At 36.5% G+C, this 21,756-nt stretch overlaps 1 protein-coding gene across 1 annotated transcript in view; it reads right to left on the bottom strand.

The window, feature by feature from the left end:
- Positions 1-689: 689 nt before the first annotated feature.
- LOC120093152 (rho GTPase-activating protein 20-like) overlaps positions 690-21,756 on the bottom strand; it is a 33,335-nt gene continuing 12,268 nt past the window's right edge. Inside the window, 12 exon segments of the mRNA NM_001433346.1 lie at positions 690-933; positions 1,624-1,864; positions 4,575-4,758; positions 5,963-6,072; positions 8,514-8,672; positions 9,896-10,035; positions 10,947-11,208; positions 14,950-15,139; positions 15,527-15,636; positions 17,371-17,532; positions 17,825-17,994; positions 19,729-19,908. Coding sequence (NP_001420275.1) covers positions 872-933; positions 1,624-1,864; positions 4,575-4,758; positions 5,963-6,072; positions 8,514-8,672; positions 9,896-10,035; positions 10,947-11,208; positions 14,950-15,139; positions 15,527-15,636; positions 17,371-17,532; positions 17,825-17,994; positions 19,729-19,908 — 1,970 coding nt within the window. The 3' untranslated portion in view covers positions 690-871.

The following is a 21,756-nucleotide window of genomic DNA, read 5'->3' as shown; positions in this document are numbered from 1 at the left end:
AATGTGTGATGATTAATTTTAATCATTAATGGAATTTTATTTACATCTATGTCAAAAGATTCTGGGCACAACTCTGAAGGAATATTCAATGTCATTAGTTTCTGTCTCTGTTTACATAACTGATGTACTATAACTGGGCTGTACTATTCCTTAGGCATAGTTCCTGGAACGAATAAAAAGAAGAAGCTCACTGAATATGAACATTCGTCATACTCTGCTTCTGAGCTAGGTGAACAACTTCACTAGCTGCAGCATCCTGCCATCAGACCCAAAGAATGATGATTCCCTGAGCCAAGTAATGATCTATTTTTCCTAATGCCCTTCCTGTCTAGAGTACCTTTTCATAGAAATCGGAATATAATTTCTTTTAAAAAAGAGTGTTACTAAAACTCACAGGAGAGTCCAATGTTTTTGTACTGCTAAGTAGTTGATTCTTAGCCATGTGGACTGTTGTTTGGTGAGAATCTGGAAGAATTCGAGCCAGATAAAGCCCCACCTTTCATTTGTTGAACAGTACTCAGAATGTCATCTTCATTGTAGTTTTGAAGAAACTATGAATAAAGTGATTCTAGTGGGTCTGTCACATGAATACAGATTTGAGTAACAGAAGTAGAGGAGAGTACTGAACATGCCATTTTCCAAAGACTGTGGAGAATCATAAATCAGCCACATTGGAGTCTAACAAATAATATAATTCAATAGTATTTATTATAATAGAGAATAATATATAATACATAACATAAAATACATATAGTGAGTAAAACAATTATAGCAAACAATATGGTTAAAATTAAAACTGAAGTTGTTTCTTGTAATAATCTCTTTTGTGGGAGGTAAAGAGAACATTGAAATACAATGACCAGAAACTTCTTCAGTCATGAAGAATTATCTCTTGTGGAACATTATATTTTGAAGTTGTTCCGTTGTGGCCTGCTAAATGAAACATAAAATGTCAAAATTAGAAAAACATTCTCAGATAACAGATTCGTACCACTTCAGATGAAATTAATTTTTCACTATATTTTTATACTCTAAATTCAGAATTACTTCAGTGAACAATATATCTGATTTTGAATGTTGTTACTTGTTAAATCAGGCATGTTTTAGCCTCTTTATTATTCTTTACATATGTGGTTGTAGAGGATCTTGGGCAACATAATATTCATACCAAGTGATAACCATTTGGCAAGATTATATCTCAAAAAAAATTAAACAAGGTTTTTGTCCAAAGATAGAAAAGCTTGTTAGAGCATGGTATAACCTTGTAGTATGTTTAGTGGATTTTTAAATCAAATAATAGTTTCTACGTTATCTTTTCAAAAATAATTTCATATCTAAGACATTCTATAATACTTATGGATCATGGGAAGAAGTGAGAGTAATATCGCATCTAAGAATCTGGAATTCTTATAGGAGATAATTATGGAATCCCCTATTATACGAACATATGTACACACATACACACATATTCACATATAATTTCATTAAAGTGTTGTTTAGAAACATTTCCCATAGTCTAATATCATTATGTGCCCCAATACTGCTCTGATATTTAAAACTTACGAAATCAGAGAATGCTATCAACCTTCCATTCATTTGAATACTAATTAAAACTTCTCCTACCTGTAGGACCTCCCTCATGAGGAACAGCAGACGACATCTCTAATTCTTTAGTATTAGCCTTTGAGGTCTTCACATCGTGGTCATCTATGGTTTCAATCATAAGAGTTGCTTTGCCAGAAGTATTTAATGTATCAGAAGATAGGTTGATGTCATAAGACTTCTGATTATCTTCACAAAATATATTATCATTTTCTCCAAATAATTCTTGACAGTTGTCAATCATGAATTGTATAATGGACAACTGTAACAACACAAGGCAAAAACAAGATCCTCTCATTTCACATTGCTTACAAAATTGAAATCAATAAAATTTGAAATCCAAAATGATGAGGAAAAGAGCAGTTACTATCAGCAGATATGAACCTGAGAAATGAAGTCTGTGTCTGAAATGGAGACTGTAATTTCTTTGCGACTTACTAAACATAGTAAAAATTTCATACATATTGCAAACAATGAAGGAACTACTAAAGCAAAGTAATATTTCAGAGCTGATGAGCTGCCAGAATAAATATGAATGAATCAAATTAATGACTTCAAAGCTTTTTTAATTGTTGATGTTCTGCTGGGGCGTGGGGAGAAGGTGGAGTTTCATTGTGAACGTTTGAATGGGTTGACTGTCTAATTCTGAGCACCCTAATATATGATCCCATCTTTGTTACAATTTTCATGTGGTTTACATGGCTTGGCTTTCCTGGAGGAAGTATGTCATTGCTTAGAATTTAAGTTGACAGAAGCTAGGTGCCATTTGCAGTGTGCCCTGTGTGCTTCATGTTTGCTTCCTAGGATGAAAGCCCTAAGGTCTCTGCTTCCTGTTTGGTTGTCCTTCCTTCCTTCCTGTAGCCAAGCTCCTCTGTGATGCCATTGAAGAACTGTAATCCCTCTACAACTCTCAGTTCCAAATAAACACTTACTTCAATAAGTTGCATTGGTCCTTGTGTTTCTTTAAAGCAATAGAAAAATGACTGAGAGAAGAAGTTGGTGAGAAGGGGTATCTTAGTTGATACAATGCCCCCATCCGATTTGCCTATTATGTAGGGAAGTCTAAGGTATATTGATTAATAATGAAATTTGGAAGGCCCGTATCTCCGCAATTGTGCCACCCTTGAGCTATTTGTCAAAGAAAGATATGAGGTGCAGGGCAATTGGCAGAACACCTACCCAGCTCCTGCTTCTCTTCTTGCCTCCAGGTTCCTGCCCTGCTTCGGTTTGTGCCACAACATTAATCAGTATTTAACTGGTAACTAAAAGTATATCATCAAGAGTAAACTGTCCTCCATAAGTTGCTTTTCATAAGTGTTTTATCACAGCGATGATGGTAAATTAAGACACTTTCTAAAAGGAAATAGCTTTTCCCTGGGCTATCCTATGCCATTGTGTGTGATATCACATGACTTCCTTCCTGTGGAACATTTTTCTGGAAACTCTTCGGTAAAATATACACTTTGCTTTCCTCTTTGTTGTTGTTGTTGTTATTTTTTGTGTTTTTTTTGTCAATTTTTCCTTTTCAAAATGCATGTTCTTCACTGATTCTCTGTGAATTTCTTATCATGAAACTCATTAACACTCATTTTCCTATCTTTCCGCCTGCCTTCTTCTGTGGAAACATCCCACCAAAATTTAAAAATTTAATAAATTTTTAAATTATTATTAAACTGAGGGAAGAGGGGCTTTTGTGGATGGGACTTGGAGGAAGGTACTCAAGGCAATAAGGATATAAAGTAATAAAATAATAAAATATTAATGCACATGGGTATAATAAACTTAAGAGCTAAAGAATACCTGAGGTCATAAGATAGCACCTAAAACATTGGAAACATACACTATTCTTTTTCATAGAAGTAGGAGTTAGTGCTAAATATTACAAAGCGCATGACATAATATACACTAGACTTTTATCATTATTCTTTACATCACATTCTGTAAATATATTCAATTATATAATTATATACACCTGTATAATTATATGCAATGTGCTTTTAAATGACAAGCAGTACAGTTGAGGGGTGAATATATCTAAATTATAATAATCTCACCACTAATGAATGCTGAAAGGGACCGGGTATAGATCTCTCCTGAGAGATACATCTAGAGCATGTCCAATACAGAGATCAATACTAGCAGCAAACCATCAAACTGAGAACAGGACCCCCTTGGGGGAAATTAGAGGAAGTATTGAAAGTGTTGAAGGAGTTTGCAACATAATTAAAACAACACTGCCAACCAACCAGAGCTTCCAGGGACTAAACCACTTCTGAAAAACTATACATGGACTGACCCAGGGTTCCAACTGCATATGTAAGAAGATAATAGCCTTGTTGGGGCACCAGTGGAAGGGGAAGCCCTTGGTCCTGCCAAGGTTGGATACCCCAGTGCAGGGGAATATGGGGGAGCAGTCAGGGGGAATTATAGGGGGAATATCCATATGGGGGAGGAGGAGAGGAGGGAATGGGACCTATGGACAGGAACCTGGGAAGGGGAATAACATTGAAATGTAAGTAAAAAAAATATATCCAATAAAAAATTTTAAAAAATACAAATCCTAAAAAAAGGAACAGAAAAGAAACACAAGTATCATGTGCTCCAAAGTATGTCTACAATAGAAAACAAATAAAATACTAGGTAATCATGATATTTTTTCAACTTCACTGTAGTCTCCTTGAACTACCACTATACAAGCCAGGATGTTACTGGTTAAAACATCGATATCTAAAATTAATAACTTTAAAGAAAAAAGAGAAAAAAGGAAAGAACCAAAAAGAAATGATTCAATTACATCAAACTACATTAAAAATTCCCTTTCCCAATCCTTCCTGAAATAGAACAGTATATCTCCCACACCAGAAGAATGCAATTCTCCTGTGTCCCCTAATATCTGTAATCTTTCTGAGGTATTCCAAATTCCTGAAGTACAGTGAGTACTTTGTTCCCACAGGGAAAATCAGACCCCTTACCTTCTTTGAGAGATCCCTCCCATAAAACATCTTACAAGTCGGATTCCATAAAACATGAGGTGCTATGCGAACAGACAAGTCAAAGGTGTCTAATTGGTTCGTAGAAGCAGCTTTAATTTTTTGTAGAACACAGATGAGTTGCTTAAGCAAAACGTAGTTTGGCTTTGGCATCTTCAAAAGGATACTATACAAATAAATAGGAGAATTTTACTGACGGTCCTACAAGTAATGTCACTTACAAAACTCTAAATTTAAAGAAAAATCGGTGTAAATGTTTTGTAGACCAGCTCACTGGATAGTCAGAATTCAAAATGAATAAGAATATACAAAGTATTGCCTTAAGTTTTTTTCTGGAAATCACTTCTCCCTATAGAATTATGGGAAAAATACAAATTTTCTATGAATTTCTATGTGCTACAAGTATAGCTGTTACCCACAGAACCCAGAGGAAGGTATCAGGATCCCTAGTATTACAGAGAATGAAGTTGAGGCAGGCCATGTCTGTTCTGTGTATGGAAACATCCAGTGTTGTTAAACAGTGAAACATCTTTCCAGCCACCATCTAAACACATTACATATCGAATACAGTATGAATTCATGTAACACTCTCATGACACTGTAGAACATAAGGACTAGGGGTTGGGGATTTAGCTTAGCGGTAGAGCACCTGCCTAGCAAGTGAAAGGCCCTGGGTTCGGTCCCCAGCTCTGGAAAAACAAAACAAAACAAAACAAAACAAAACAAAAAAAACAAAAAAAGAACATAAGGACCAAAAAGCACACTAGTGACTCTATACAATGCAATTATAAAAAGCTTCTGCTGTAGGCAAGGCAGAGATTTTGGGTTCTTGGGTAACAATGTGAGCTCAAAGCTTCTGCCACTTAGGAAATATTTCAGTGAAGTAACATACCGAAAAATGATTCAAAGAAGTCAAAGCTATTCCTAACCCAGACTTCTCTAGGAAGTTGTATTGAGAAAGACAAACTTAGTGATAGCTTCAATCAGTGATATATATTTAACATGTGAAATACTCACAATACCATGATAAGAGAATGCAAATAACCCACAGGCATTACACACATATATTTATTTTGTTTCACACAGGAAATCAAAGCAACAGTCTAGGCTGACCTGCACACAACATGTTGCATAGGCTCTCTTGTAACCCATGACAATTATAAGGTAGAAGACTCTCAAGTTGTGGGATTACAGGCATGATTCAACACTCTAGCTTGAGGAATGCACATGTTTATAAAGTGAATATACATGTCTGAGCAAAGGAACCTCTTGGAATGGGACATCATTCCAGTTTTCAATCTATAAACAAAAGCCTTTGTACCTTAAAAAAAGTACTGTTTCTATATTAGTGCATTTCCTCACGTGCTTACTTTTGGATGGATGCAATTTTTCCAAGGAGTGGTCCTTCATCTGGGATGCTAAGCCAATTTTCATATAAATCACAGGACAGTAAACTTCCTTCGATATTTTTGATAAAGTCCTTTTTTTTAATGAAAAGAAAACAAAAAAGTAATGGTCAATGTATATTGTAGGATGTACTTGAGAAATATTTTTGTTTAAAATTTAGCCGTTTAGACCCATGATTCTCAATTTGTGTGTCATGATCTTTTGGGGAATCACATATTATATATCCTGCACATCAGATATTCCATAAATTACACATTATAATTCATAACAGTAGCAAAATTTCAGTTATCAAATAACAGCCAAATGATGTCATGTTTAGGCGGGACTACAGCATCATGTACTATATTAGAGTTACAGGATTAGGGACGCTGACAACCACTGGTTGAGACCCTACTTCCTCAAGAGGTTTTCTACCTGTCAACTACCCAGAACCTTGGCTCAAAAGTAGAACCTCTAGGCAAGAACTTATGTGTTCTTACCTAGAACTACAAACAAAGAAGCAGATTTCTGGCTACAGTATCATTGAAATAAACCTACTCTGTTCAAATTGCCTTTCCTGGCTTGCAGTTTACTCAACTACCTGCAAGCAGAGATCTGTACTCCACTTCACAGCCTGACATGTGGGACATCCAGACAGGAGTCTATCATAACTGCTCTCTGTGTGGCTTCACCCAGCAGCCAACTGAACCAGATAAGGACCAGATAAGGAAACCCACAGACATACATAGAATAAAGCTCAGTGACTCACAGGGAAGAGTTGGGGAAAGAAATCATGGTCCTGAGAAGACAGGTATTCTACAGGAAGACCGACAGAGTCAGTGAAAATGGAACACTGGGAGCTATGAAGGACTGACCACCAACGCAATAGCATGTAGAAGGTGCATCATGACTTAGGGCACACGTGTGGGAAGTGTGCAGCTCGGTCTCCATGTGATCTTCATGTAGAGTGGGGTTCCATAAATCTGTCGAGTGTCTGTGGAAATCGTTCACTCACTGGCCTCAGTGGAATTGATGTACTAATTCTGAAGGGAGTTCATGTGCCAGGATGTGAGCATAAATCAGGGGGCCCTAACCAGCTCAGAGGAAAAGGGAAGAGACTCTGAAGAGTGATGAGGTAGGGGCAGCACTCAAGATTTAGAAAGAGTAAATAAACAAATTATTAAATAAATAAGTAAATAAATAAATAGAAAACAATAATCAAATTACAGGAAAAAGAAAAAAGAAAAAGAAAAAGTGCAGTAACCATTAAAAAAAATCAACAAAACTAACAAATACCTAAGTACTCTTTGAGAAAAAAAGCAACCATCAAAAAATGGCAGCGTCTGTAAATATCTCATTCTGTGTATAATCTGGTGAATCTGTACTTCCTTTCATATAATATACAAGGGCACCTCTGCCTACAGGTCCACTTGAAATAGTCCTGATCTTTCTTGAGCATCCTGTTTTACAAGTCAGAAGATCTCCCAGTTTTATATCCATTCCTTTTAATATGTAAATATGCAACTATTTAAATAAATTGTAAGCAGTAGCCTGGTTGAAGCACAGAAAAGTGTCTTTCTTCATGAGGTACCACAATAAAGTTTCATGTTTTATCAAGGACTGCAAATCACAAAAAGGGAAGATTGTCTGTTTTTTGTGAACACACAAATTGCTATGAATACACATGGACTCCTTCAGTTACTGATCTTCATATTCCTCTCCATGAGGTGTCCAGATTTCTGGCAATGAGTGCCAGATGCCCAGGTCAGGCTCTCTGGCCAAAGAGGGACAATTCAGTAATTTTGCCTAATGTTATTAAGCATGCGTATTCTCACAGCACTATCTTTTCTCTTGAGGTCTGGGCCATAGCTCCACAGTCTACTGAGAGGAAAACTCAAATCATGGCCCAAATAAAAATAAAGCAATGATATTTGTTCCAGAGCTACTGCTGCTCACTGGTAAGTTAAGCATAAAAGACTATTTTGAAAAAGGTTAGGCTAATTTTTCATTATTTGAGAATTAGGATGGTGATATTTGGCAAAAGTGAGGGTGCAGTTTTATTTATTTATTTTTGGTAGAGATGGAAAACAATTTCATGTATTTACTGGACAGAGTGCAACATTCAACTCTCTCATAACCTATTAAAATCTGTCATGGACTAGCTCTTTTGTACTGTTGTTATTTATGAGGAATACTTTTGGTCAGTATGATTTGAGATATGTGTTTTTAAACGCACATTTCCCAGTATTATTACTTGCCCTGCTATTGCTCACATGGTACAGTCAGAGGTGACGTCAGTGGGAACATTTGTATCGCCAACCAAATTCCATCTGATATTTGAGGAAGTTAACTTCTAACAGATGATATTCACCTGTGACTTTGTGATGAATCTTTGAGATTCTCAGACTTTTACCTACCTTGCCTCTTACCAAGAGGTCATGTGTCTATAGTTCAAGGAAACTGTCATCATCATGAAATCTCAAGGACAGGAACCAGAGGGATGCTGAATGTTGGTGATGCAAAAACATTACTTACCTTTACGACAGAAGCGACAGTGAGCACGGATTCTTCTTTCAAGTTAACATGTTTTCCGGTGTTAACCTTTTCCTTAAGGGACCAGTGTGATTTTTCTGCTTGCATTCTGAATATGTCATCAGAACATTGTCCTTTTTCCGCAATTACGGACAACATATCCTGTGTAGGATAAGGATAATCTTGGATTATTAGGGATCCACACACCTGAAGCACAAATATGTCTTTTATTGTGAACCTGAGCAAAGGCAATTTTGGAATGTTGAGCTACAACTTTGAAGAATGAAGGAGACTTTGAACTTTTTTGTTTTAGCCTCCAAATATATTTTCTTCCCTAATCCATTTTCCCCAATTTGAGGCATGAGTGTTTTGTTGGACTCAGATAATCCTCAGCATTTAATCACAGTTCTGATCCAAAGCATTGTGGTGAATGGTCCTCTCTCATTTTTCTTTTCTTATCTGAATATCTTCCTAAAGCATGCCATTCTAAGTTACCATTGGAATATTTCTCTTTCAGAGATCACATTGCTATTTTACTTCCTGTTTTACCTGGCCTCTCTTATGAATCGGAACATCCTAAACTTTTGAGACTTTTATTTCCTTCTTGTGTGACTTCTTATTTCCAGCTATCTATGCCTAAAGCTGCTGTCCCATTTAAAAACCCGGGTAAATTTCAATCATTCTTCCCTTGTTTTACAATGTAAATATGATGACCATAAATATATTTAGTCCCTATTTTCAATTGGTTACATGTTTATAATCATTGTTAACAGAAAATTCTACTGAAAACTTGCTCACACACAGCATAAATTCCTGGCAGAGACATAGGGCTAAAATAGATGCTGGATAGTAAATGAAAATAGTAGCTGGAAATCTAGTAGCTTACTTAAAACTGACTAAATCATATTATGTGGAATTTGCATATAGTCCATTAGGATAAAAAGATTAGTATATAGCAAAGAACAATGTGAATATTTCATTCGTTGATAATATCAAACAAAGGTCTACAGATATTTGTAATTATAATATTGAGCAACCTCGGGCAATGATTTTAAGTAGAGTCTAGAGTAATATGGAGGTGTAATGCGGTAGAAATAATTGATAGTTGGGGAATCAGTGAGTACTTCCATAAGTCCATTTCATTGAACAAGCTTGTTAATTTGGGTCTTTGCTGAAATCAGTGCAGAGCATAGGAATACAAGTTCTTTTCTTTTTTTTCATTTTTATTTAAATGATATGACTGAAAAATCATTGGTATTTATTTCTATTTTCATGAATAGCTTATCGATACATTCATCCAGTTGATGTAATAATTTACTTAAAACAAAGCTTCAGAAAAAATTATGGGAAATAGGAGAGCTGTAAAAATCCAAAATGAAACTCACAAGTATCACAGCAGGCACATTAACATCTTTGAGAATATTGGGGGAACAATTCCCCAATTCTTTTTTGGTTTGTGGTGTTGGTGAATTTTGAACAGGTTCTGGTTGGGTTGTGGACTCATTTCCTTCACCTTTCTCTGAGGCTACGAAAGAAGGGAAATCATTTGCTGTAATTGAAGTCACTTAGCCCTTGAATGCCCTTTTCATTTTATAGCCTGCATGTCTTGTACATCATCACAAATACACAGAAAATAACTAATCAGTATCATAACATTTAATAATAAGATTGCTTTATAAGGCACTGTATATATAGTTGCATATGGGCCAAATTTCTGGTATAAAAATTAAAGTCTTCTGTTAGCCTTGAAAGCTATGCATATAGGTATTAGAATACAGCATTAATATATTACCAATCTTTGACTCCCCTGTGTGACTTTTTTGACTGAACAGCCATGGACAACTGTAAACTAACAGTAAAATAACTTGCCTGATTTCATTTATATTATAGCCCTTCAGTTTCCTGTCCTGAACTGTGAGCTCAAATCTGATATCATTCAGTCTATGTTGCCAATATGGGTATATTATGCTATACTCTAGGGCTTGCATATGAGAAAAGCATGGTGGCACATTCGTTTGTTCCAAGATTATTCCAAGAAGCAGAGCCTAGGCGATCTTTGTGAGTGTGAGATCAGCCAGGTCTACAAGGTAAGTTTGAGGACAGCCAAAGCTTTTACATAGAGAAAACCCAATTTGGAATTGAATTGCTCTCCTACTATGAGAATCTATATTAATAATCTATCACTGTAAGTATCATTTCTTTACATATCCTTAATTACTAATCTCATTTCTGGTATTAACCTCTAAGATAAACTCAGGACAAGAGACAAATGTACCAAACTTTGGAGGCAAATTTGAACACAAGGGTAATACATGCCCAGGTGAAGTTTGCCTTCACGTGACTTAGTAAATTCTTCATTGCTGTTTGTTGCAGTTCATGTTTTCTGTGCTTAAAGATTCTAAGTTTTAGTTATGTCAGTAGAACAACTATACACACCTAGAATGCCCTCATATGGAATTGAAGCAACTGCACCACTTCTCGGCAGTTCATCAAAATCAGGGGTGCATGTCCTCTCACCGGGGCAGCTGCTGAGTCCATGTTCCGTTTCCTCCATGATCCCATTGCTAGATGGAGTATTCTGGGAACATGGGTACTTCAGTCCGGGAGGATGGTATAGTGATGTTTCATACCAAACTGCCACAATGTCCTCTCCAAACAGTTCTGGAGAATTGTCGATCATAAATGTTACCAGAGAAATCTGTGACAAATGGAGCAAACAGAGAGGGTCTTTGTCATTTTGCATGGTTACAAATCACATTTTACTTATGATTCTTAGTGGTTAAAAGTAGGCAACATCAAACTCAATAGAGAGAACCTTGAAGCAATCCCAGGAAAATCAGGTACTAGACAAGGGTGCCCATTCTCTCCTTAGTTATTCAATATAGTACTTGATGTCCTAGCCAGAGCATTCAGACAAGTAAAGGAGGTCAAATGGACACAAATTGGAAAGAAGTCAAAATATCACGATTTGCAGATGATATGCTAGTATACTTAAGTGACACCCAAAAGTTCCCTGAGAGTTATGATAAATAACTTTAGGAAAGTGGCTGGGTATAAAATTAACTCAAATCAGAAGCCTCTTCTACTCCAAAAATAAACAGGTTGAGAAAGAAATCAGGGAAATGACACCCTTCAAAATAGTCACAAATAACTTCATATACCTCAGAGTGAGTCTAAACTATCAAGTGTAAGATCTGTATGACAATATACTCAAGGCTCTGAAGAAAGAAAATGAAGTAGATCTATGAAGATGGAAAGATCTTCCATACCCTTGAATGGCCAGACTAATATAGTAAAAATGACCATTTTGTCAAAAGCAATCTATAGGTTCAATGCAATTCCCATCAAAATTCCAACTCATTTCTTCACAGAGTTAGAAAGAACAATTTGCAAATTCATTTGGAATAATGATAAACTCAGGTTAATGAAAACTATCCTCAACAATAAAGAAATCTGGGGGAATCACCATCGCAAACCTCAAACTATTTTACAAAGCAATAGTGATAAAAATGCAGGGTATTGGTAAAAAGACAGGCAGGTAGATCAATGGAAAAGAATTTAAGACCCAGAAATAAACCCATACAACCTATGGTCACCTGATATTTGCAAAGGAGCCAAAACCACCCTCTGGAAAAAAATAGATACCATTTTCAGCAAATGGTGCTGGTTCAATTGGAGGTCAGTATGTAGATGAATGCAGATCGATCCATTCTTATCACCCTGTACAAAGCTTAAGTCCAAGTGGATCAAGGACATCCACATCAAAAAAGATACACTCAAACTAATAGATGAAACAGTGGGTAAGAGTCTCGAACACATGGACACTGAACAGAACACCAATGGCTTAGGTTCTAAGATCAAGAATGGACAAATGGGACCTCATCAAACTGCATAATTTTCATTAAGGTAAAGGACACTGAAATTAGGACAAAATGGCAAGCAACAGGTTGAGAAAAGATGTTTATCAATCCTACATCTGATAGAGGGCTAATATCCAATATATACAAGAACTAAGGAAGTAAGACTCCAGAGTAAAATAACTCTACTAAAAAATGGGTACAGAGCTAGAGAAAGAATTCTCAGCTAAAGAATATCGAATGGCAGAGAAGTACCTAAAGAAATGCGCAACATCCATAGTCATCAGGGAAAACAAATCAAAACAACCCCAGTTGTTTGTGATTCCACCTCACCCCAGTCAGAATGGCTAAGATAAAAAACTCAGGCGACAACAGATTCTGCCAAGGATGTGGGGCAAGAGGAATACTCTTCCATTGCTGGTACAGCAATTCTGAAATCAGTCTCGAGGTTCTTCTGATAATTGGATATTCCACTACCTGAGCACCCAGCTATACCTCTCTTGGGCATATACCCAAAAGATGCCCCAACATATAACAAAGACACGTGCTACACTATGTTCATAGTAGCCTTATTTATAATTTATAATTTATAATAGCCAGAAGCTGGAAAGGACCAGATGCCTTCAACAGAGGAATGGATACAGAAAATGTGGTACATCTACACAATGGAGTAGTAAACAGCTATCAAAAAAATGACTTCATGAAATTCATAGGCAAATGGATGGAACTAAAAAATGTCATCCTGAGTGAGGGAACCCAATCACAAAACACACACACATAGTATCCATTCACAGATAAGTGGATATTATCCCAAAACTTGAATTTCCCAACATAAAATTCATAGACCACATGAAACTCAAGGAGGATGAAGAACGTGCAAATGTTTCAGATATTCCTAAAAGGGGGAATAAAAATATTGATAGGAGCATATATAGAGGCAAAGTTTGGAGCAGAGACTGGAGGAATGACCATTCAGAGCCTGCCCCTCCTATCAGCCCATATACATGTATATATATATATATATATATATATATATATATATATATGAACAAGAATACAAACCAACCAGAGCTCCCAGAGACTAAACCACTACTCAAAGAGTACACATGGACAGCCACATGACTCCAGCTGCATATGTAGCAGAGGGTGGCCTTGTTGGCCACAAAAGAGAAGAAGCCCTTAGTTCTGCCAAGGCTGGACCCCTCCAACATAGGCAATTGTCAGGGCTGGGAGGTGAGTAGGGCATGGTTTGGGAGGAGGGGATACCTTACAGTAGGGGGAGGGTGATGGGATATGGAGCTTAAGGACAGCAAACCTTGAAAGGGAATAACATTTGAAATGTAAATAAGAAATATTCAATAAACATTATTATTAAAAGAAAAAAATTCTGAAAGATCATCATTGGTTATACAATTAAGAGGAAAATTTTTGTTAGATTTTGAGTTCAGATGATCAAGTGTTATCATCACAGTGCAATACTATATGAGAGGATGATTTTCAGTTTTCAAATTGTGATGACCAGCATGTGTTATATACTGTCCACTTCATTAATTTTGGTTGCCTTGACACAATCATGGTTGTACATATTTATAAGGATGCTTATGGAAAGGTACAACTAAAGAGAGAATATGACCGCTGAATGTGGTCACCATTCTACTGCACGTTCCCATGGGCTGACTAAAAAGTACCAGACAGGCAAAGCCATCTGAGCAGTAACATTCACATGTCTCTGATGGCTCAGAGAAGATGCAAGGGTAACAGCTTAATACTCAGGGTGATTGTGTTGGGAGGTATTAGAACTGATGCCTATTTTGCGGAAACTGGATAATTATGGATCTCCAATGGCAGGTTCTTTGGAACCCTCTTTTTCCCTTCTGATATTTGATCCTACACAATATATGGAATACTTTTTTCTCAGTTAGGTTTTACTACAATATACTCCTTACAGGTTTAAGAAAGTCGATCAATTTATAATGACACAGAAACTCAAATATTAACAGTCAAAATAACCATTTGTTCCCAATAGTGTTAAGTTTTGGTATTGTAGTATTTGAAATGCAGTGACCATGGAAAAGTGTACTCGATAATTTCTCTAAATCATCACCAGCATCAAGAAGCCAAAGGTCTATTTAAGAATATTAATCAGGAGTAATAATAACCATATCTGATAAAACAATCCAAATTATACAGTCTTTATTTGGTTGAGGACACCCCCTTCTACACTGATTACATCAGAATTCAGTCCTCATTGCTAAACCCAGTAACCAGAATTTATTTCTTTTATCATTTCACAGAATTTTCTTCTTGACACTTTAGTCTAAGAATATTCTAAATCACAATTGACAAAACACTGAGTCACGAGCTCAAATAACAATTTACATTTTGCTAATTTAAAATGCACCAATGATTCTTCCTCTCCAGAAAAACAGCAAAGGTGTATGTATTTTACAAAATGAACCAAAACCAAAACCAAAACCAAACAATCAACAATAATAAAATAGCCCAGACTCTCAGGACAACCCTGTTTTCCTGTCTCATTATCAAGGCTTATCAAACTAGTCATGGAGGTCTTATCTAGTTACCTTTTTGGCGATATCATTTGTCAATATGTTATTTCTGTAGCTAGGAAGCCATAAAATACATGGGGCTGTCTCAAGAGACAGACGGAATGATGACATATTATTGACAGAAGACTTTGTTTTTATTTGATGTAGTATTCTAAACAGTTGTCTGAGAAGATCAGCATTAGGTTTTGGAAGTTTTTCTAGAAGACTGAACAAAAAAACCCAGTTATTATAAACAAGTTTACTCTATTTGTAAATATGAAGAAAGGGGACAGAGTACTTGTATCTTATGAATGGGCATGTGTGAATAAAATGAAAATGTATATTCAAAATATTGCTTGAAATGTTTCCGCAGATTCGGGGTAAAGTGACAAATTTAACTGGAATACAAAGCTGAGATCAGAAGCATAGTCCACTGTGCCTCCCCTGTCACACTTCTGTTTGAAAATGTCTTCCAAGTGTGTAAACAATTGCAATCATTTCCTGTCACTCAGTATTTTTAATGAATATTTCTGTGATGTATAATCTCTAGTGTGTGCAAGCAAATATTACTTCTATTTTGTTGATGTTATTCATGTAAGTTGCCAACCATTACCTCTTCACTGCTGCTAATTTCTCTTTGTCATTCACCTTCTCGGGTACAATAAGCCACTGGTCGTATAATTTGGAAGTCAGTAAACTTCCTTTGATAGATTGAAGAAACTCCTTAGGAGAGAGAGAAAAGATATTTTGTAGAAAATTAAATTATGGAGATTATTCACAACGTATTCAACTCTAATGTTTAGGTTAGTTCTAACTTTCTTTACAACTCCCAAACTTCGCCCTAGTTAGAATATTGAGTGATATGTAGGTCCAGTAAGTTTTGTCCATCAACACTAGAAAACTGGGAGCAGATTTTCAGATGGGCTTGGAGTACAGAAAAATCTCTTCTTAGCTCAGCGTGCTTTTAGTGGATAACTGAGCACACAGAAGAGATCAGTACGTCAGATCATGAAGTATATTTTTATTAATAATACCATTTATTTTCATCTCAAATGGTGACACAATTCCAGGTTACCCCTCCACAAATCCCCTATCCAACATCTGCTCTCCCCAAATGACAGAAATATAAAATTCTGGTAACTAAACAAAAACAACAATAGTAAGTTACTACCTGATTTCTGAGGTGCAGAAATCATGTTTATTACTGGACACATGGGATCCCATGAGGTCATAGCTCTTACAAAAGGTTCTATCATGATTTCACCAAACACGCATGATTCCCAAATCTGTTCTGAGTATTTAAGCTAATATTTATAGATAATGTAGCCCTTACTCATATATCAAAGAATGCTATGGATGAAGAGTATTACAGAAAACCACAGCTATTCAAAGTACAGGGAAGAAAATATCTTTTGGCGCCAAGCCCCACTATGTACATACTACATACTAACTCCTGAACCTTGGACTCCAAACATGGTTCAAAGAGTCAAAATCTATACATAAGAAAATCAAGAAATGTTTGGGAGACTTCACTTTTGATAGTCAAACAGTACAATACATTTGTCAAAACAATTTCTGAATAAAACATCATACATATTAATAACACTAACTGGGAATGAGTAAATATTGTGAAGATAAATTACTAGATGAAGAATTCCATGCACATAAATACTATAAAATGTGAGAAAATTAGTGTCTCCTAAAGGGAACGCCCTAATTTGTAAGCAAATCACAGTTGGTTTGCTCAGAAATAGTCCATGTACTTCCAAGTCCATAGACTTATCAGGTGGTTTTCACATATTTATGTACTCCTTTTTAACCGTATAATAATAAAGGCAATGGAAAATGGGCCATGTATTTTAGCAGAAGTCAGAGATCGACATGGAAAATAACTTAGAGCAAGGGAAAGGAAGGAGTGAAATGATGTAATTGAATGCTAATTTTAAATAAAGAGAAAATATCATCTTCTGGTGCTGAAGGAATAGCAGAGTGATTACGTATACCTGTTTCACAGCCATGAGGATCTGCATTCGATACCATTATTTCTTGAGATAAGGTCAAGCAGGGCATGAGAGCCTACTTGGTATGTGTAGCAAAGAGACACATGAGGGAATCCCATACTCTACATTGAGGAATGACAAAGCATGAAGAACACTGGTAGTCAAATGCATCTGACTACGCATGCATACCAGGTGACACTTGTATTCATGTATAAAGTCAGCCTCCATGTCCCCCATGAAAAAATTCAAATGAAAGAAATTAGTTACATTACTGCTCATTCTGATCAGATTTTGGGTTGAATCCCTATTCCTTATGTTTTGAAGAGCAGAAGAACTTTGAGCTTACCAGATTTTTCTCATATGTATCTAAGGTCACTGGAGGGAATGCGTGATGAAGGAAACCACTCATGTACACTCAGAGAAATCATGAGCTTGGGTGACAAAGGACTTTCCATACCTTTAAGATCCAGGCTGCCACATGCACTGGTTGCTGATATATATCCACATTTTCCCCATTGTCCAATTTCTCCTTTATAGTTTTGCATAATGATCCATTGGGAGTTATTAAAAATATATCATCTGTTGTAGGTCCTTTATCTTTTATTCTGGACAGCATGTCCTGAGAGGAAGAAAGGGGAATGAATACCTGTCAGACATCATGCAGCACAAAGCACTACTGGCTCCTTGAGAACCAGAGCAATGGTGTGCACAGATACAGTGCAAATGCTAGCATGGACACGTAGGATCTCGAACAGGTTTTTATTTGTTTATTTGTTTGTTTTTGGTTTTTTTTGCCTCAATCTCTTGTTGTACACATCCCACCTTAATATTAAACTTGAAAGATCGGCAACACTTCCTTTTTAATTAGATTTTCCTTAGGAAATTCCCAAAAGGAATCATGTGAGACCTACCAGAATTATGGTGGGCAGTTTGCCATCCTGACAAATGGAGCTCAAATCTTGCCCAAAAAGTTTTCCTCTCTTATCATCTCTTGGGTCACTGCATTCTTGGTCATGGTGGGGCACACAGCCCCCATGGAAACATGATGTCATGCAAGATTTTCTACGTCTTTCCTTTGCATCTAAGGAGGAGATGACATCATCATTACCTGGAATAGTGTAGTTTATACTGCCCCTTTAGAAAACCAGATTTCAATTGCATAATGTCCCAGTTGGAATGGGGTAGTCATTCTTTAGTTTCTATATGTTTTTCTTCCCTATACTCTATACTGTTATTCATCTTAGAGATGTCTCTAAGACATGATCCAGTGAGAATTCTCACAAGATGCTGTCTAAGTTGTACTGCATCATAAGATACTTGGTATCTAATTGCACAAGTTCCCTGAACTATGTTCAGGTAGTGTCTTTAGTAGACATATTCGTTTTCATAGTCACCCTCAATTTTATTCACATCAATCTGTTTTCTATTCTCTTCAAATGTCATAGTGAAGATCTCCCCGTTTGTAGTTTTCTTGTTACACTCTGAGAAGAACCACTGTTAAATTTTTCTCCAAAGACCATACATGGACTGACCCTGGGATCCAACCTCACAGGTAGCAATGAATAGCCTAGTAAGAGCACCAGTGGAGGGGGAAGCCCTTGGTCCTGCCAAGACTGAACCCCTGGTGAACGTGATTGTTGGGGGAAGGGCGGTAATGGGGGAGGGTTTGGAGGGGAACACCCATATAGAAGGGGAGCAGTTAGGGGGATGTTGGCCCAGAAACCGGGAAAGGGAATAACAATTGAAATGTAAATAATAATACAAAAGTTAATAAAGATGGAGAAAAAAATTAATTTATCTCATTAGCACTTTGTCCCTTTAATGAGACCATATCCATGACTATCTTGTCAAACTCTGTACCCTGGTTCCAGTTGTGTAAGTTAAAATATGAGATCAAAGTTTCTTTTTCTCTTCCCAGACTTCTTTAGGAAAATCAGACCATTATGAAATCTTACATATGTTACTTAAAAAAAAGCATTAAAAGTAAAGAAAGGACTCTTGTAAGAAAGTATAAAATATTTTTTCTCCATGTAACATAGTGGCTATTTGTCTAAAACAAAAAAATTCAGGCCTGAAAACACAAGTAACACCATACAGACTGAACGAGTTGAATGAGTTGGTGTGTATATGCATGTTTTCATGTCCACATGTATTCTAGCATGTGTGTGCGACTGCACATATATACAGACAAACAATGTTTTTAGAAAAAAATGAACTTAAAAACAATAGAGGCATATGCAAGAGTAAAGGGAAAATAATGAAATTTTTTCATTATTTGAAAAAGATCCCAGAACTTAAGTATTAGTTCTGTTTGAAATCCAGATGCAGGTGTAAAAGACATAAAAATATGTCTGCTTTCATGGAACTGAAATGAGATTAGAGTCTCAACTCGGAGACTACGGTCACTTATACTCTAGTTGGAAACAGATTATTTTCAATTCTGTACATATGACTTTTCTGTGTCTTTTGTAATTTAATAGCTTAAATGCACTCTTTAGGTACTTTTCTGCTTTGGTCATGAAACACATGTAATCATATTCTAGTGGAACAAAAGATGTGTGCACACATTTATGTCCATATTGTGCCTTAGCATACCAGCTTATTTTGACTATCTCTTTGGAACAAATGAAATGTTTTCCCTATAACCTTGATATCAGAATATAGAAATGTCAAACTGGACCTAGGACATATTGTTTTGTTTATGGTATGTTTTCTACGGTGCACCTCCCATGAAAGAAATGACAACATGCATTGATATTTCATGTGAAATTGAAGTGGGAACCGCGATGGTAATGAAGGAAGGTGGAGGACTCACCTTGCTGCTGGCTTCCAGCTGAGTCTCTGGGCTTTAATATGAACTGCCCTCCTGTATCCCAGCTTTGGTTTTCCATAAACAGCCCAGGCAAGGGGGGGAAAGCCGTGAAAATTTTTGAGTTCGATTTACTGAGGTTATTTTGAACGTTGTTCATTATAATGTCATATGGATACTCGTGGCCTATGAGAAGAAAATAAGATGAGTGGAAACTGATAATAACGAGTGTAAGCAACCTTTCCAATGGGATTGGCAATCAATGCTCTATTTCATGACTCATCCTCTTCTGGACACTAGAGACTGTGCATCCTAAGCATAGGGAGACTGACAGGGATATTGTGACAAAGTAAGTTTGTGTACGCTGACAACTCTGAAATTGAGGAGAAAAATGTCAATTTATCATTTCATTTAGATAATAGAGCGCTTTGTATGGTAGAGTTATGCTGTTTTCTACTCTGACTATACTAAGATCTACCAGTTGGAGTCTTGATATCATTAAGATCTTTACATTGTAAGAAACTTACTTTACTTGACTAGATGTATATCAATCAATTTTACTATTTCTCACAACAATATACATATACATACACACATAATATATATTGCTATTTCTCACAATATACATATACATACACACACACACATATATATAATATATATATATATATATGTTCATATGGTTTGAGGACTAGTACTATATAAGTAATTCTATTAGCTATGTTAAGCACTTTTCTGTCCAAAATTTTAACTCTCTTGATGATGGCCACAATGATAAAGAGTCTGTTTCCATTCGTAATATGAGGCAAGGTATGTTGATATCAGTGAAATGAAATGGCCTCAGCTCACTTCAGTCACTGTTCTCCTTGACAACGGTCAGGTTGATGCTGTAGGCTATAAAAAACACATGAGGCCTTTTGGACCCTCAATAGTTCCTTCTGAGTACTGTATTTGGGGGCATGGACCTGAGAGAATGTGACCTGGTGATGAGGCAGGATGAAGTTGTATGCAATAGACAACTTTCCCAAGATATTTTATAATCTGTGGGTTAAGAAGAGTCACCAGAGGAAAGTATCCAATCACAAAACTGGATGAAACCAAACATATTTCTCCATAAAGGCATATGAACAACCATTGAAGTAAACTCTCCCCTATCTGCTGGACCTAGAAAGGCACCAAAACACATTCAAAGAACAATTCAGTGTCTTTAAGGAAACTGAGATCACAAAACGTGTGTGTGTGTGTGTGTGTGTGTGTGTATGCGTGTTTTTCACAAGCAGTAAGACTAATTCCTTTCTCACAAGACCATTTTTAGATTGTTTGGACAATACAAAATAGGAATTTAATCCAGGTGCTTAAGGTGCTCTCCCTGTTTTACGTTATTGACTCTCTACCGAAATATTAGAGCGTATGTGCTGTGTTGTGGATATGGTTTCCTAGGATGTCTGAAACCTTGGATTTGTCCATTTCTGATGTATCACCAATATGATTAAAGGCTTGGTTTCTCTTTTCTTTTGCCTCAGACACAATGTCAGTGCTAAAATCAGAGAAAGATTCACAGCAGCATTGAAATGAAAGGCCTCCAGATCCCTCCAAAGGATCAATATGGGAAAATCTAGACATGACTGATACATACTTGTGGATGGACTGTGGGTTGAAATACACATTCAAAATGATGTTCAGAAATGAAACAGGAAAGTTAAGTTCCTGAGATTTTCTGAAGCCTCATGATGTACAAAGCTCTTCCAAGTGTCAGAATTAAAATGTTATCAAGGTGATACTCAGTGAATTTACTGTACAATGTGCCACTCAGCATTTGTCTTTTCACTGACTTGAGTAGTGCTCTCGGGTCCACCTTATACAAAGTGAAAAGCTCGGATGATGCTGGCACACGTCTGTGTTTTCCATGTTCATTTACTTAGGACAGTGAGGGTGGAGCGTTGCTTACCAGCCTGGACTAAGAAGCAATACATTGTTGCATAAAGGGAAATAAAGTCCAGTGTGTGGGCTGCGTTTTCACTGCTTATTATCTAG

The sequence above is a fragment of the Rattus norvegicus genome, chromosome 2, assembly GCF_021556685.1.
Source record: "Rattus norvegicus strain SHRSP/BbbUtx chromosome 2, alternate assembly SHRSP_T2T, whole genome shotgun sequence".
Classification (NCBI taxonomy): Eukaryota; Metazoa; Chordata; class Mammalia; order Rodentia; family Muridae; genus Rattus; species Rattus norvegicus.
This window is presented reverse-complemented; position numbering and strand designations above follow the sequence as displayed.